Source organism: Prenolepis imparis, unplaced genomic scaffold, assembly GCF_030444845.1.
Source record: "Prenolepis imparis isolate NDT839.2.m4 unplaced genomic scaffold, iyPreImpa1.0 SCAF_3, whole genome shotgun sequence".
Lineage (NCBI taxonomy): Eukaryota > Metazoa > Arthropoda > Insecta > Hymenoptera > Formicidae > Prenolepis > Prenolepis imparis.
In genome coordinates, this window is record NW_028141161.1 from 15,040,477 (window position 1) to 15,059,200 (window position 18,724).

An 18,724-nucleotide genomic window follows, 5' to 3' on the forward strand; every position below is an offset into this window, starting at 1 on the left:
GATATTTCACGCACGATATTGTATAATTCGGAACGAAGTTTTTTTTTTGCGCTCGAGTCGTCGTGGGCGTTTAAGAGAGAAAGTGACAGATTAAAATTACTGATAGAACGGAAAAAAGAAAGAAGAGAAAAAGAGAAAGAGAGAAAGAGATAGGGAAAGGAAAGTACGAAGAGAAGTGTAAATGTAAGTAAGTGGTGAAGTATAATGAAGTATAAAGGAGAGACAGAGAGAAGAGAGTAAGCGTGTGACAGATAACAGTTTTAGTGTGCTACACTGTTAAAAATGTGTGACGTGATATCGAGGCATCGTTCACGAATGTACAGAGTGCGAGTATAGTAATTCTATATAGTAAGTAAAGTGTGTGAAAAGAAGAGCACGGGCGCCGACACAAACTGCTCATACAGCATGATCACTTCTAATTCTCTTCGCGAAGCAGAGAACAAACTGGCTCCATTTATTATTCGTGTCGCCACGATGTCACGAAAACCGACATACGAGAAGATCGGTCGCCGTCGATCGCGGCGTTTCATTTTAGCAGTATATAATTGACAGAATTAAGTCTGATCGGTTAGTGAGGTATATGAATGTCGAATCCTCGCGTGATGAGGAATCGTGATATGCAGCAAGGTGTCGTATATATAACGCGGTTTAGCAACGACGGCAACAACGACGACAAGTGGCGACCAACTGTCTATATAAGAACACACATCGCATGCAGAAAGTGCGAGTTACACAATACGAGTCAGGCAAGAGTCATTTCTTTTCCATATATTGCGCTCCAAGTCAGAATAGACAGCCGATCCTATAGATCGCCCGGTAATCTTAGAAGGGCCATTTAGCAGGAAGTGTCATTTAGGCAGGATGCGACGTATCCGGGCGATCCTAGGATAGTTGCCAAACAACACAAATGTCTCGAAAAGGTTGTCGAAACGACGTCGACTTGTCTTTTAAACGACTTTATCATGTCTTTTGAACATTTTTATGATACCGCGGGGCTCTAACAGCTTATAGACGTTTGTATTGTTTGCGCTGTTATTGCTCGTTTTGGCATATAATTGATATATACTTATACTCGTCCATTGACATGCGACGAACGTACGGAAACAATCGGTCAAATTGCCTGTATTAGAATCCTATTATATTAAACTTAATTGTGCCGTTTGAGAAGTTGCTCCGAAATTATTGGTAAAATTCCTATACATCGATTTCAATTTCGGTGTTTCCTACGATCGTCAAAAATCGCAATGGAACACAACGAGCACTAAAACTAAACTATCTACTCTGAATCACATCAATATAATAATATCAATAGCAATATCAACATCGCCGACAACAAGAATAAGCGAATATGAATATGCGAATAAGTGTTTAGACAGACAAAGTTTTCTCAGTACTTGAGCGAAAACGCCTGCATACTTTTCAAAAAAGCACTTTTTGATATTTCATGTATCTGATATATCTAAATTAAAATCATATTTGATATTTAATATAAAATTGATTCGTTAATTTTAACACATTAGATAATTTAACAAAATTACAGTTAATTATTTTAATGATATTTTTTCGATGATAAATGTTATCGATTTTTTTCTCTGATATCATTTTCTTAAACATTTAGAAAAAAATATCTGTAATTTCTGAATATATTATTTATAGTAGCATATACGATTAGAGAAATTAAATCATTCTTTTCATTTAATCAAAAATTGTCAATTCAATAATTATTAGGATTAATGATCTCGGTCGGGTATTGACACATACAAGTAACCCAGCTATTCAAAATGTGCAAATAATCTTCAGACACCCTGAATCATATATTTATGCATAGTTTTATAAAATCAACGAATATGATTGAGAGAAAGATTGCATAGCTTTATAGTGTATATGTTTAATTAATTTCTCATTGAAACTCAACATAAATGTGCAATGATTGTACATTCAATTATTATATAGTAATTATTAATTTTCCGTATTAAACAAATGTCAATTATTATTTAAATAAAACATATGTATCGGATGCAATACGCATACCGGATATTATACGTACATTTCGAATTTGAGTACTCGAGTATTAGCTCTAATAATAATTGTATTACACTGAGATATCATACCAAATGACAGTATAAAATAAAGATTCTTGCAAAATGCAAGGGATTTCGCTCACCATCGCCGATACACAGAAACAACAGCTGCTTGCGAAAGCATGCCAGAAGGGAGCCAGCTCAACAGACAATACGGCAGGAGGCAGCGCATTAATAGAGCGCATTACGTTTGTAAAGCGACGAATGGATTGCAAACAGTCAGAAATGGAGAAGCGCCGGGATTATCGCCGGCATTCGTACGAAATTTCATAAATTTCAATAAAATTCACACTAGATAATTCGCGTGTTCCCCCTCCCTACCATTTATGGGCTGCCAGCACCGGCTATATAATCACATTTCTTTTTCAACCCTTTTTTATTTTCAAAATAATGTATTTCGCAAAAAATAAGATATATTGAAAATCAAGTTGAGAACAATGGCTTTCAATATTTATTATTAAAGAATATAGAAATTGGACAGATATTATTAACTATATTATATTGAGATATTATTAACTATATTATATTGAGATATTATTAACTATATTATATTGAGTCTTTCTCTTGTAAAACCGGTACCAGTAGCTTCCTTCTGCCCTTCCCCCTCATCGAAGAAACGATGACATGCTAAAAGCATTTATCTCCCATATACATTACCTGAGACCTCAGAAATCATAAAGTGTTGCGATCGCACAACTTTAGCTCGTCGGAAAACCAAACGTGACAGTACGTATGTATACTTAGCGTACTTTTGTATGTGTGTGTGTATACATATACATATATACATATATATACATATATATATATATATGTATATATATATACATATATATATAAGTAATATACAGTATATAGAAAAGTCAAAATGTCCTCGAAAAGATACGTGAAAAAGTATCCTTTTTTTTGGTAGGTACCTGAAACACCGTTACAATAGCCCAGAGTAACGAGTCAAAGTTTTTCCTATCACACTCGACGTCAGAGCTGCCTTTCATCGTTTCACAGAATTTGCAACCAAACAGGTTCATCCCGAGAATACTACAACACAACGAAACGTGCAATGTACTTCCTTATTCATATATATATGTATATATATATATACGTAAAAAAATCTCTCGGAATAAAATGAAAAAGAGAGGAAAAGAAAAAAAGAGAAGAAAGAGCAAGAGAGGATGAAGCTTAAAACGGAATCGTGACTAAAGCGTGACTCGGCCAAGTAACCGATCAATTTTCGAAATGTATAATATACAGAGTGTTTTAGAACCGTTAAACATCCTTTCAACTACAAATTCATATAACAGAGATAGAGCTTTTTTAATGAAAATCCAAAAGAATTTCTGTGACAAGCTTTTAATTTTTAAACATAAAGTATTTTAAAAAGAGAGAGAGATGTCTATTTAAGTATAAAGTCTAGTTAGAATAAATTAATTCTTTTTTACTCCTTCAAAAAGAACACTCAGCATTGAATAACTTTGTAATTATCGATACTTTGTCATCTATGGTCAAATGGTGGGACATATATAGTTCTGTGACACTTTGTATATCTAGAAAAGCACACGACGAAAGAGCAGGATCGATCGATTGACATTTCTTTTGCGATTGTTACGTTGTAATAATATTTAATGCATATCCGTACATACATCGTATCTCGTAAAAAAAATGTACGAGGTGATACTGATCTCTAGAAACGATCTCTATAGGGAAAAAAAAAAAAAAAAAAAAAAAAAAACAGATGTTGACGCGAAACTTTCGTCGTCTCTCGTAATCTGAAAACTTGGCCGAGTAAACGGGCTCCTGCTTGCAATCCCGATGCAAGTATATCGCAAGTATATTCATTATTTAATGCATACTAGCCGATCAGGAAAGGTCTCCTAAAGCGGATCTTTCGAAACTCCATTCGCGCACGTTCTTGCGGCCAAAATGCACACACCTAAGGGTGGTGATACTTCGGAAGGAAGTCTATCTGGATCGGCACGCAGAGACATACCCGCGAGCATTTGCATAGTTTCGAGAACTTTGTATTCAATTTTGAAAGTTCGCATGAAGAGAATTTCAGGCAGAAAAGGATCACTCGGATTTACATCAATGAGATGCGCGAGTATTTTTCATCGTCTTTTCTTCGCGACAAGTAAGTACGCGTGGAAACTACTTCAAGCATAACAAAATTATTAGTTTCGACTATCTTTTGATAAAAAAGAATGCGCCTAAAAAGTACCTTTCAATGTAATTGTTAAGAAAACAACCTTTTATGTTTATTTAATGAATTGTTAAAAATATTCAAATAATACATCGACATTTTCAACGTTCGCGGTTGCGTTTCTGCAGCAGATACCAGCAATCAGTTGCAATAGTTGCGGCTGCGGCAAATCGACCATCGAACGGTCGTAAAATGCGTCGTAAACGCGATGATGTATATAGCGGGAGGTCCTACGCAGTATGACGATATATAGATGTATATACATATATATATATGTATATATATATATATATATATATATATATATGTATAAGTAATCCTGCAGAGAGGTATATGTCGACATTCGCAAGCTGTGTTCTAATATCGAGAACCACATCGAGGCATACGTAGCCTTAATATAGACGCTCAGAGTAGCAAGTAGAGAGAGAAAAAGAGATATAGAGAGCGATATGGGAGAGATTCACGTGTATACACGAATATGAACGAAAAGAAGTGTGATAATAGTAGATATATATATATACATATAGCCCCTTCATACTCGTCACTAAGACGTCCAGCATAAAAGCATCATGCACACACATGTAAATATATATTCATATACGTATATATATATTTATATATAGATATATCTTCTAAGTATATAAACGTCGAAAGAATACGTTTGATGCCTCAAGCCATAAAAGGAGGGCAGCAGGCGCCCCCCTTCTCTCCCCCCCTGTAATAGATCGTGCCAACAAATACCATCGTCATTACCATTAACAACGTCAGAAAGTATATATATATGCCGCTCAAAGAAATGCTAAGAGAACGCGAGAACACGGGACAACTGCTGTGATAAAAACTTGAGAATTTCTATATATAATATATATGTGATATGCATTAACTGGATGGCGGCTCATACGCCGCGCGGAAACAATGTATAAAAGCGAATAAAGTAGAAGAGAAAGGTATGAACGCGAAAGACAGTCACCTAAAATGTAGGCCTCGGCTCGAAGAGCAGCCGCGCGCGATATGTTCCTGAAGCTCGGAAGCTCGTGAAAGCGAGCAAGAAGCTGCTTTCGAAATATTGAGCGTCAACGAGACTTTTTTTTTTCACCTTCTCTCATTAACGTGAGATTAAATGCACGAATATTTAGCGCGACGAACAATGAATTATTAATAAGAAAGAAAAAAGAAATAAAAAATAAAAACAACAGTTTTTTAATCGGAGAAATTATTTCACGATTTATTATAATAATACTTATTTTCATACGATATTTTTTATGTAAGAAAAAATGTAAACTTTTAATATAAAATATTTTACAGATTATTTTTATTCTTTCAAGATATAAGGAAAGAGAACTTTTTTAAACTGAGAAGAATTTTAGTATGATTACAAAAACTCGGAAGCTAATATCATATTTTTGCATTTACGAAGTTGGCGGACAGCATGAATAAAATTTCATTAAACATTTATAATAATTTCTATTACTATTGGTCCCGAAGGCGATATAAATTCGCTATTATTATACACGCAAAGAGACCATCGAGCCCTTACATAGCTCCCTCGTAAGCAAAATATCCGACATTGTTATATAGGCTGTCGTCATCTCTCATCGACGCTTCATATTTCAAAGCGCTTGCCCAACATATTTGACAATACCTATCGGCAGTTTCGTAACTTCGATTCGCCTTGCCAGACATGCAAACGTTACTAGGCTGATGAGATGATAATTAGAACAGAAAGACGCGACAGCGCCCCGTATAATCCGTATAAACGCGACGCGCAGATTCGGTCGAGAGCAGATTCCTCGCGGAGATTCGTCGTCGTACGAACTTATTCACGATAATAAATCTCATCGACGATGATACCGGTTCGCGAAGTAGGCGAGGACCACATATACAATATAAAAAAATAAAAGTAGAAAAGAATATCTAGGAAACGGAGAGAAGACCCAGCGACGCGCGAATCTCGAGCAGCGTCGCTGACGCGGACGAGAGGATAGGACGGCGACTTACCTGAATATAAAGATGAAAAGTACTAAAAGAGAAAAGAATACGGCAACGTTATCCATGGTGCGCAGCATCACGAAGAGCTGTCGTCGTAGATTGGGCAGGAATCGCACCAGCTTCAGGATCCTGAGCAGGCGGAAAGTACGCAGGACGCTCAGACCGGAACTGCCCCCGCGCTCCTCCACGAAGGCCTGGCAAAGCTCGACGACGCTGGAAACCACGAGATGCAATTCTGTTATCGGTCCGTCTGTTCGCGAAGGATTTTACGAGCAAGCTATGACGGAAGTCACAATTTTTACGACTTTCTTGTAAAATTGAAATACTAGTCGTAAAACTCTGAACGATCGCGCTGACATGATGCAAATATCACAAGTGCTTCGATATATTCTATGTATTCAACATATATTTAACACGTTGTTTTTATTCAAATATCATTATAATATGTGTCAATTTAATATTATATTGCTTGTTTAAAATAAGTGAAAATGATAAAAAGATTTACAAAAGAACATGTCTTACCTTAGGACGACGACGATGCCATCGAAAACGTTGAAGCCGTTGCTGATGTAACCGAATGGACCTTCCGCTATTACTTTAAGCATCATCTCCACCGCGAAGATCACCGAGAAAACGATGTTGCTTATTTCAACAGCTACCGTTAATTGCTCCGGCTGTGCATAACAAAATAATCATAATTATACATTCTTTACAAAGTAATCTTGAGAGCAAGAGAAAGAGACTTTAACTTCGTGAAAGATAATTATGGAAATTATATTGCGCGATAGTTTTCGTTTTATCAAAGCAAAGTAAAGAGTATCATCGAACTTATAATTTAATTTTAAAAATGTGTAATAAAATTATATTACATTGTACGGGAAAAGATACAAGATGCGCGATATTTAAGATCGAGTGAAAAATTACCTGATTGTGATACTCGATTCCCATGCTCAAAGTATTAATGAGTATCGCCAGAAGAATACCCTGCTGAAAGTATTTGTGCTCGACAAGCTTCTTGATGCATCGCTGTATGGAGCGCAATGTGTAGAAGCAGCAGCTTCCGGCGCGTCTTAAGAACCGTTTAACCCGCGAGGATTTTTGCCACTTCTCGGCGTCGTCCGGCCACTGATCGCCCTGCAGTTCGCAGCAACAGGAACAATTGTCAACTTCGGACGTCAACCACTGCGTGCGATCTTCCAACGTGATGTGACGATCTGTTATACCTATCAAATATATGTAATTCATTCCCATTATATTGTCATCTTTAATTAGATAGAATTAGGTAGCAAGTAATTGTATTTTCAAAATTATGAAAACAATTCTTTTTTGAAATATTATAGCAACAAGTGTTTAAAGACTTTTTAAAATATCGGAATCAACAATATACATACATATTGCAATTTTTAGAACTCAGTAGGAAGCAGTAGGCATGTGATACTTCAAGAGAAAAGATTTTGAGTCTAATCAAACAAAGTAATCTTCGCCGACCTCGACCATATGCGTCCGCCATGCTGCGCGACTCGCGCGAGACTGATCAATCGATCAATCGATCAATCTCGAAATAGCAATGTCTCGTACTCTCGCACGAGAACCGAGAATCAGTTTCGCGCGAGACGCGCAGCATGACGGACGTGTGGGCTGCGCTAGCTAATAAGAAAGGATAGAAAGAGAGAGATGTCTTCGTCGGGTCCGGTTCATTCTTGAAGTTTCGTCGTCAGTTGGCGACACCGCTGCGCAGTCTCGTGATCGGTGGTGGGGATCAGTCTCGTGAAAGACGCGCAGCGTAGCGGACGCGTGGGACGCATGTGTCTAGTGGAACGGATAGAAAGAGAGAGACATTGGGTCTGGTCGCGCGGAGTGGTGGTGGGGTGGTGGACAAGTGGGATGCGAGATGCCGCATCAGTCTCGCGCAGTCTCGCGCGATACGTACAACGTGGCGGACGTATAGAGATGGAAACGCGTCAGTCTAATATGGAAGCGCAGGTATTTGAATTGAAAGATTCTTATAGAAAATTCTATTTCTTATTCGCATTTTCTGTTAGAGACTTCAATGTTGAATTGTTATATATTGCATAATTAATTAATATATATTTATAAATGCATTGCAATAATAATTTGTATGCATTGCAATTTTTAATATTTTATTATCAAAGAATAACAATTTCGCTTTGCGCGCATAATTATATTTGATTAGATTAAATGAAATTAGAAAGATATATAATATAAACCTCGCCTGATCAAACCTAAAATTTCTTTTCTTTTCTCTTTAAGTACCAAATGCCAGAACTTGCTATTTTCTATTGAGTATTAAGAATCGCAATATGTATGTGTGTATACATTAGTATGGTCCTTATATATTTATTCTTGATCAAAATTTCTTTTCGAATTTTTTCTGCAGCACCCCCCAGAATGTTTTGTAATAATTTTTTTAGGATTGGAAATATTCTGGAAGGTGTCGCGTAGAAAAATTCAAAAAAAAATCTTGATCAAGAATAAATAAGGACCTAATTTATAGTACATATAGCAGAATTTATAATATTAAATTTTTTAAATAAATTATACATACTTTTGTAAATAACTTTTAAAACACAATTCATAAAATATATATTATATCTTAAAAAAAATGTATATAATAAAATATAATTATAATATCTTTAAAAAGATATATGCAATGACATAGTTCAACAAGTGACTCTTTTAAACAACATCGTAAATCTGACAATGAGTTTTTTTTCGCGATTGTACATAAAGTATGAACTTGCCTTTCGTGAGAGAGTTTAAAAACGAATCGAGAGCCAATTGACCAGTGGGAAGGGCAGCGCTGAGAGCCCCGCTGAGAGCCAGCAATTCCTGACACGTCATAGCCTCGTTTCCGCCCAGCTCGGCCTGCATCTGCGATGCAACGCACCTTGAGCGAGGAAGGAAGAGAGACTTTTCGATTTGCATGTTGCGCGGCTAGTAGAAATTACCTGCGTGTGGTCCGGCAACGGACTGGACCAAACGTTACCATCCCCCGTCTGCGTCATCTTCTCGCTCGAGCAGACGTTACGTTCACCCGGTGTCACCGTCGTCCCCGGCTGCAACGCATTCCCGACATTATTGCTGCCATGGAGCAGTACCACGTCGCTAAACATTACGCTGCTTCTTCTCCGATAATGCGTACATGGCGGACTCAACAACGTGCTGTTTGTCTAGAAGGCGAATCAATCAAGCATACATTATGCGTGTCATACGCTACGCGACCGGCACTCTCTCTTTCCCGTAACCGTTCTCGGCCCAAACTTGTAGCATTAAGGGGAGAAACTTTACGTCGTACCTAAAGGGATCATCGTTCTCTTTGCGCAAACTACGTACTCTTTTATTGTGCCGACCGCTAAGAATCGATGACCCGGTAATCTAATATGATGAAGCGTAAACGCTGTTATTTTATTGTACATACAAAGCATGTATAGTCACTATGAGATACGGCTACTGTTGTTATAAAGCAGAAAATTAATATCAGCGAAGAATTAAACTTGATGGAAAAAAGCGCTAACCGAGCCGATCTAAGTAAGTTGTTATTGCGTGTCTACATATAGTTATCTACGAGAGAGTTAAAGTTTAATGTAAAACATTTTTCTAGAGAAAATAAAAACTCACGACGTAACGTAAAAACTCGTGGCGTAATTGAGATCAGAAAGAAAACGAGATAACGTTATATAAAATTTCCCAAATAATAAAATCAATAAAAAAATGAGATAACGTTTTATATAAATTTTCTTAATAATAAAATCAATATTCTTAACTTTTCGTTACATCGATATCATTACTGCTGAATAAATTAAATAGTTATTTGGCCATTTATATTATTGAAAAATTATTTCGATGTTTAATTACTCGATTTCAATTACGCCACTCGTCTTTCATGTCTAAAGAAGCGTCTCGCGACGCTTTTTCACATGCATGACGTGCGGAATCACTGTACTTGCCTCGGCCTGCACGTTTCCCACGACGGCGTTATCGCTTCCGTTGCAAGACGCGGAGGAGGCGCGGTGTACATTCAATCTGTGGCATATGTTCGTGGAGCCTTCGGCCTCGGAAATCTCGGGGCTCGCTCGGGGCGCGGTGTCCAAGTTTCCGCTACCGTTATTACCGCTGTTATTGCCGATGGCGGTCGTGGTAGCGACTACCGCCGATTGCAGAGGTGGTGTGACGACGGCGAAATCGATGACAGATCCACCGTTAGCACTGGCAGACACCTGCAATTGTTGCTGTTGCTGCTGCTGCTGCTGCTGCTGCTGCTGCTGCTGCTGCTGTTCAGCAGCACAGTCCAACGCGGCGAGGAGCCGAGGACACCTTCCGTGATGCAGTCTTCTATCTGCGTATTGCAACAATCTCGATATTTTTGCGTTTGGGAATTTTCAGATCTTTATTTAAGTTCTATACATTTTTTCTTTTTTTTTTATCTTTGATTATTTTTTTTTCGTTTGAAATCTCAGCTCATCAACTCTTCTGCGAGAATGGAAGACACTCACCGCCCGGTACTCGATTCAATCCGCCAGCAGTGGCGTTTGAGCGAATCGCTTGGGTCTGCTGTCCCTTGAGCAGATTCTGCTCGCGCGTCTGCTGCCTCTTGTACAACCACAGGCGATACCGTTTCATCAGTCTTCGTTTACCCCGTCGCCAGAGGTGGCCGATGTATCTGCGAAAAAAGAGACGTCGAGTTGTCACCTCGGTGTGACAAAAAAAAAAAAAGAGAAAAAAACGAGCGTGCCGAGAAAAATATTTCGCGGACGAGCGAACAGGGCGACGAGAGGCTCGCGCGAATAGCATCCTTGGGATGCAACGACGACGAGTACCCACTTGACGATTTCGGCGTAACAAGTAGTAGGCTCCGAGGTATTCGTGGACGACGCGAGCGTCGAGGTCGAATGGTAGCGCGCGCGTTCCAGCCGCATCCTCTCCATCTCCCGTTTCTTCGTCTCCGAGAATTGCGTCGCGATCACGACCAAGCAGAGATTGATCATGAAGAACGAGCCGATCTGCAAATGCGGGCCTCCTTTCATTCACTGGCCCTCACAATTGCCTTCCGCGCTTTTTTCTTTTTTTTTTTTATTATAATATTATCGCTACTCTCTCGTAAAAATTATATCGCAATCTTATTTCGCTAGCAAATATATACACAATCACACAGACACAAATACACGCGACTATAATTATTGTTTGCATTGTGAAATTTTTATTTTGGATATCCATAAAATAAGAATGTGAGAAATAAGCAGCGCGCACATAGTTACTTCTATCGCGTTTTATTCATTATATTTTACATATTGCAAAACGCCGGAATAGGAAATGGAGCACTTACGACTATTAGGAGAACGAAGTATATCCAGTCCCAGAAGGAGTGGGCGTCTTGCACGTAATACATTATGTCCGTCCATCCTTCCAGACTAATTACCTGCAAATCAACACGATTGCGCTACTCGGAATTACAAAATGAAATAGTGATGAACTCAATCAATAAATTAAGAATGTTTAGAATTTTCTTTATACCAAATCATTACCAAGTCATTTGCGAAATTTTGCGAAAAATTAAAGAGCTCGTTCGAAGAAAAATCATGCTACGTAAACGGTCAAAAGATATACATCAATAAGTCTTCCTACATTTGTCATCGCGTCAGAGATACAAAATTTACTAGCTAGCACATCATTCACTCGCGATAACATCTTATCAAATGAAAAGCAATTTGTCCTCAATATCGCTGATAGAATAATTTTTCTCTATCGTAAGACTAATGTGCGTGATCCGCGTTTACCGATTTTCAAGCGCCGTAAAAGTACATTACTTAAATGGGAAAAATATTCCATTCTGCACACGTGTACACGAGTAAATGTACACATGCATGTCTGTGAATTATTCGTATCTGAACGAATGTAGGACAAGTAACGAGAGCGCTCTCACAAGAAATATGGCGACCCAGGCGAGACCGATGTTATCGAATGAAATTGTTCCTTGGAATGGATTGTTGCCCTGGCCCTTGCACTCGGTGTAGTAGTAGTTCCAATTAACACAGGTGTCATTGTTGATGAACGTGACGTTACTGTTTGGCACAGCGGTATTGTTGCACACCAAGTTTCCTGAATGCGAGAAACGCCGATCCGTTCGATTACGAGATAATTAATAACTTTTATCCGAAAATATGTGGCGCATATTTAGAACTCAAAACGAAGAAAACTCTAAATTTCTTAAAACATCTGTCAAGTAAATTTAAAAAACGCCCTGTATAAAACATCCCTGAATTTTATAAAAGCACAAAATATTGCATAAAACACTCAATTTCATATATTCTTTTGTAATTATTAATGTTAGATTAAATTAAAACTAAAAGATAAGTATGTGCTATATTATATCACATTATTGTACAAATTCTCAATGTCGCACATTCTGTGTAAGACAAAGGATGTACTCACCGAATTTAAGCGGCGGTAGATTATTGCATAAGTGCATCCCGCTGTCGTCGGGACGCGAGCAAATGTAATCCTGACCTTGATACTCGAAATACTTCTCCAGATCACTGGAAAATCAACGAAGCGACGATTAAATCGATCTACGCACACCAATCTTCTCATAGATCCTTAAGTTTTAAGACTTGCGTACATATGCCTTATTATGCACGGATGCACTCTTCGCATGCTTCGCTTATGCGTACATTGTATATGTAGGTATGCAGCGTGTTTAATATAATATATATATATATATATATATATATATATATCATATATATATAGCGTATATATATAGGATGAATCATTACAAACTGCCGTCTAAAATAACTTCTTAGTCACTAATTTAAAAAAAAAATGTTTGAAGAGGAAAATGAAGTGCTCGCGCGCGGAATAATCCGTCAAGCAGGCAAGTTTTTATACTTCACATAACTTCACTTTTTGAAGATATAAAGGACCTTGCTGACGATAAAAAATTAATTCAATGATATATTATTTTAAATGATTTAAAAAAAACACACACACAGTATATTTTTAAAATTGAACCGAGTCATGAATAAGCAGTTATTTTAGATAGCAGTTTTACATGAATCATCCTACATACATATGATATTCATATATTCATGGTATATATAATATACAGAGGGTCGCGGAATTACCGGAGGAGCTCCCAGTGCGGCTTCTTGCGTAAAATGGATATTAGAACCGAAAATATGTAAATGCAATCGATCGGAGTAGCTTCCGAGTATGTAGCTATAGATTCCGAAGGTTGTGTATGCATTCGAATGAAATCGAATAAAACGACCTACGTCGCGCACAAATTATTGTCGGCGTGACGCTGTTGTGGCATTGATTCGTCAAATCGATACAACATACTTAACGTGATATTCGCTTTGAGATCGCTGCGAATGAATAAAGCACGCATTGTTCGGAAAATCGGGCGCGTTCCCTTGTCAGCTTTCTGTGTCACGCTTGCATTTTCGACCCTGTTTATATCACTGGTCGACAGCTCGTTCGATGATTCTCGGACACCTCATATAGTATATATATACGTACACGTATAGATGCTGATGTACAACGTACGTGCGCAACGATTGAGAGAAATATAGGTATAAATGCAGATGTTAGAACCGACACGAGTTTGCGTGCACGCGTGTACTATATCACGCCGAAAATATTCGGTAGAGATGTGCGAAAAGAAATACACTTAACGTTCTTCGTAAAGAACGTGATAGATATCGAATTGTATAATAAATAATTAAAAATAAAAAAAACATTGAATATGAATATTATAAGTTGCAATAATCTCGAGCCACATGAGTGAAATCCTGTTCTTATAATTAGAAAAGTCCGAAAGATATTGAATTTTTGGATGAAATCGGATCGAATGTTTAATATGGCAAAGAATACATTATTTGATATTATTATTAAGTATATTAAGAGTTATTAGATATTAAAATTAAATATATATATAATATGGGAAATGGAAATTAAAGTACTGATGGTGATAAAATACTATATATGTGAATAATCTTTCAAACATATTGGTGCATGAAATAAGGATAAATGATGTGATGTCTCTAACTGTAATTAATAATTCCTATTTTTATGCTACACCCCTTGGGATTGGAAAGCGCTATCTTTCTCCAAACTCCATTATATTCCTCTATGACAATATCTTGGCACCATTTATTCTGAATTCTTAGATATCCACGTGATTGATAATCACGTCTTCGCGTAATAAAAATGAAATGATTGATCTCACACTATCTCGTGCTTTGCATTGATCTTTTTAAATTTAACAGCAGTTCTTCGTAAAATATAATTTTTTAAATACGATCTGAAAATGAATATGTAATTCATTGATTGAACAGAAAAAATGCGCGATAGAGGAATATCGATAAGAATAGCTATATCTCTAAGATTATGCGACACAATTCTATGCTATTCAAACACACACACGCTATATATGTTTAATCAACAGCGTACACATGATCGCTTCTATGCTCCCCTTAATTTGCGTGCCCGCGTTGTACTTGTATAAGGCGTGCGCTTCACTCGTTCGTGCTTGCTGTGCTGATCGTGCCGGTCGCTCTAGATTCTCTTGTATATAAGATGACCAGATGTCCTACTTTTAAACAATATGCCCCGTTTGACCACTCAATCCCTATAATGTGTCGCTTCGTTCCAACTTTCGATAAACTTTCGTATTCATGCTTATACTTTCTCTTGATGCCAAATTAATCTGATAGACTAATCGTGAAATAATATATAATTGCGAGAAATTTTTAAAGTTTGTTCAGAAAATTGACAGACGTAAAATAATTGTAAAAATAACTGTAATTTAATAATTTTTAATTTCTATATATGAATCTACAACAGTACTCTGCGATAATACCTTTTTTCACAATAAGAAAAGAAACCTTTTCTTATTAAGATCTCACAATCTGGTCGCCTTGTCATCATGTGCGCGCATTTTGGCAACAAGCTCTCCACGATTAGCAATAACACCTCAATGTTCTCACACGTTAGATAAGATATGACAAATATATAATATAAGCCTCGATTGTGTTAAATAAATAAATGCATTTGTGTTTTTGCTTTCGTAAAAAAATCTGAGTGAGTGTCAAACATTATCGCTACAAGTACGCTGATATTGTTGCTACGATACTCGCGAAAATCGCCAGCGTCCTTTACGATTTCGAGATGGACGTTAATGCCTTTTCAGGAGAACAGGTGTACATTAGGCTTACAGAAAAATTACGAATTGATATCTCTTCTAGGGCCATCGCTATCCGCGAGGCTCCAGCGCTACGCTACCAGAGTACAGGAACGGCAGTAAGTCCGTGCAGAAGTCGATAAACGTTCGAAAATAGCTGCTACGTATACCGGAATAGACCGCGCAAGCACCGCGTGTTTAATTAGCTCTCTCTCTCTCTCTGGGCTTAGAACTTTATGGAGCCTACTTCTCCCGCTACGCTATCCTCTGCTACGCGAGTTTGGAATTAAAATGACTCGCGCGCGAGGCAAGAATTGCAAGTATGCATTTATTAGGATCTTAAAATGCGCGATAAAGCTCGCAGTTTCCCTAAACTTTCATCCTGTTCGACATTTCTGTGAACGAAAACGAAATGTCCTTTACGATAGTTTAGAATTCGACCATGGTATGATAGTTATTGATAGTAATGTCATTGATATACAGGATGCTCCCGCGATATGTATCTGTGTGTCTCAAGATGCAGCAGGATTTTTCGAGGGATGTGCAGTCGACTTTTCGTTAACGAGAATATCAATTGTCAAGTGTCGATCATTTTATAAACTGTAAAAGATTAAAAGTGACTTTCCATTCACGTGGAAAATCTCGAATTTACAATCTAAAAATCCGTAAAAGCTATTTAGTAATCCGGAACACCCTGCATAACAAAACGATACATTACGTGAAAGCGGTGCGATGTAGTGAAACCACAGAGACCACCGATATCGCGCGCACACACACACAGAGTTTGTTTAAACGATCGAGTTCACATATGCAGAAAGCATCGTTACTGACTAGACACGCTGAGGAAGGATAAAATAAAGAGAGAGAAAAAGAAGGAGCGAGAGAGAGAGAGAGTGAGAGTGAGCTACGAGCCACGAAAGATCACATCAGGAATATGTCCAGAGCAAAGAAAGGAGAGAACATCGACTCGTGCATCGAAGTAGCCGAAGAGATTTTGGAGTACAGTAAATCTCTCGTGGAAAAACGTGAAAGTTTCGGACCGTCAACACAAATTATATGGATTCACCACTCCTTCATCATCGTGTATCTCTGATCTTTCCGAATCGCACGATTTATGTACAGCGGATATATATGTACGTCGAAGAGAACTTTAGTGCCAGTCACTAAGTGTAGAGACTCGTGAAGTAACTCGGACACTAAAATACTATTTCGAAGTTTAGGAGGATTGATTTCACTTCTCGCTCTCGGAATCCTTGAAACCATCATCTCCTCAATTTATAGAGTATTCAAAACAGTATTTTATTCGTCAACGATTCGAGTCGACATGCTCTATGTGAGTACACACTACGATACAGTTTGCACACTGGTACAGTGATTAAGAGAGAAGATAGTCAGAGAGCGAGAAAGAGAGAAAGGACGAGTGGGAAGAGAGAAGAAGAGTGAGAGAAAGAGATAATATATACATATGCACATCACGTATGGTTGCATGTATATACATATATGTACATATGGATGCCACGTGTATGTTGTTCTGTGATTTATAGAGGTATGTATTATTGAGATAGAGAAAGAGAGAGATATATATATATATATGTATGTACAGCACATTGTTCTCTACTAGAGCTTACTAAATGCGTGATCGAACCGAGTACTCGTCCGAGAGTAACCTGCAACAGCGAAACAATAGCCTGTCACTGCCTCCCTGGGGTCAAGTACTTACATGTCTAGTTTTCTTTTTTATAGTCACGAGGAAGAGGAGAAAAAGAGAGAGCGAGAGAGAGAGAAAGAGAGGGAGAGAAAAAGAAAGAGAAAAAGGGAAGAAAGTGAGATAGAACATTTTTAGATCGCCTAACGTGATGTTCCTGTAAAAGCAAAAGTTCAGGAAGTAGAATGTACAGATCCATTCACAGGGCTTTTCACGAACTTTTCCTGGTCCCCTTCGCCATCGATAATATATTCCTTATCTAGAACACGCCAATACAGTTCCCAAATCGATACTTGAAGATTTGACAGAAAGATTGCTGTAAGACCGTCATGTTAAAATTATTTTAACATTTGCGCTCTTTTTTCAAAGCAGAAAAATTTGGCCTCTGAAACTTTTATTATCGACAATCTATTTTATATAAAATCTTCAGTTTATACTAAATTATCTTTTTTTTATGTTTAAATAGAGATACTAAAGATATTATAAATATTTTCGCAAAAATAGAAAAAGAATTTATAAAATAAGAAAAAAGGTATATCATTTACATATTACGTTCAGTAATAATGCGCGATAATCCGTGATAATCCGTATTCGCGATCAATTTTCCGCTATTACGTAATATAACGTATGTAGCGTAATATAATGTATATGTATAATATTACGTTATGTAACGTAACATTACATACATAAATTATTTAATTATCCATTTTCGCGATCAACCACTTGTTATTTGCGGATAGTTTCGTGATAAGCCGAACAGAGTGAACGCGAGTTATGGAAGTTTGCACTTGTATCCTGAATAGATATCGATGTCTGATAAAAGCAAGATCGAGGGCAAAATAGTACTTGCGAAAGACAAAGAACGAAGAGCGAAAAAAGAGCGGAGCGTTAAATTTACAGCGAGAAAAACTCGGCAAGCGATGCTTTGCGACAACTCGAGCTACTCGTCATGCAATCTGGTATATATTAGATTGGTTGGGTTTTCTCGTGCGAGCGAATCGCCCGATATATCAAGTCGTTTACTCGATGCCGAATCACAAACAACATCTGTGATCGGTTCTCGCCGCGCTCGCGAATCTTTGACTAAATCTTACCCTCGCAGATCTCATAATTAAAATTCCCGAGAAAATACGCACGATGACGATTGTTTTAAGCGATAAAAATAAATTGCAAGCATGTCGAAAAAAATCAGAACACCGTATCTAAGCAAAAATCTGTCTGATAAAAAGCTGTAGAATAATAGAAATTTTGTGCAATAGCGTACCTTGAATACGATAAACATTAATATCCACAATGATTTATAGCGTAAATGAGAGTTTTCAAGAACTACCACTCTGTGTCGCCGAAAAGAATCTTAGCGTTTATGTATTCGAGATATGTTATTGCAAAAGATCCCAATAGAGACATCGCAAACATTGCAAAAGCGTGTTTCGGATGTACGGCAAACGCTTCGATTCGCAAGTTTTTTTTACGGTAATGCAAGTATTTTAGATGTAAAAATTGTCACGATCGAGCATTGTTTCGCGCCGAACACAAAATTTTACCGTCCATTG

General features: G+C 37.6%; 1 protein-coding gene across 7 annotated transcripts in view; it reads right to left on the bottom strand.

Annotated features, from left to right (window-relative positions):
• The window catches only part of Ca-alpha1t (Ca[2+]-channel protein alpha[[1]] subunit T), a 50,967-nt gene that overhangs the window by 15,935 nt on the left and 16,308 nt on the right, over nucleotides 1–18,724 (bottom strand). Inside the window, exons 6-18 of one of the 7 annotated variants that reach the window (XM_083033937.1) lie at nucleotides 17,095–17,133; nucleotides 12,715–12,818; nucleotides 12,206–12,381; nucleotides 11,609–11,701; nucleotides 11,107–11,285; nucleotides 10,779–10,945; nucleotides 10,233–10,621; nucleotides 9,234–9,455; nucleotides 9,027–9,156; nucleotides 7,189–7,487; nucleotides 6,787–6,938; nucleotides 6,274–6,477; nucleotides 2,996–3,116 (exon numbers count right to left, since the gene is read on the bottom strand). In XM_083033937.1, coding sequence (XP_082890063.1) covers nucleotides 2,996–3,116; nucleotides 6,274–6,477; nucleotides 6,787–6,938; nucleotides 7,189–7,487; nucleotides 9,027–9,156; nucleotides 9,234–9,455; nucleotides 10,233–10,621; nucleotides 10,779–10,945; nucleotides 11,107–11,285; nucleotides 11,609–11,701; nucleotides 12,206–12,381; nucleotides 12,715–12,818; nucleotides 17,095–17,133 — 2,275 coding nt within the window. Of the gene's footprint in view, nucleotides 1–2,995; nucleotides 3,117–6,273; nucleotides 6,478–6,786; nucleotides 6,939–7,188; nucleotides 7,488–9,026; nucleotides 9,157–9,233; nucleotides 9,456–10,232; nucleotides 10,622–10,778; nucleotides 10,946–11,017; nucleotides 11,286–11,608; nucleotides 11,702–12,205; nucleotides 12,382–12,714; nucleotides 12,819–17,094; nucleotides 17,134–18,724 lie in introns of those variants that run through there. The other 6 variants (XM_083033940.1, XM_083033939.1, XM_083033936.1 and 3 more) reach the window with 6 other exon arrangements.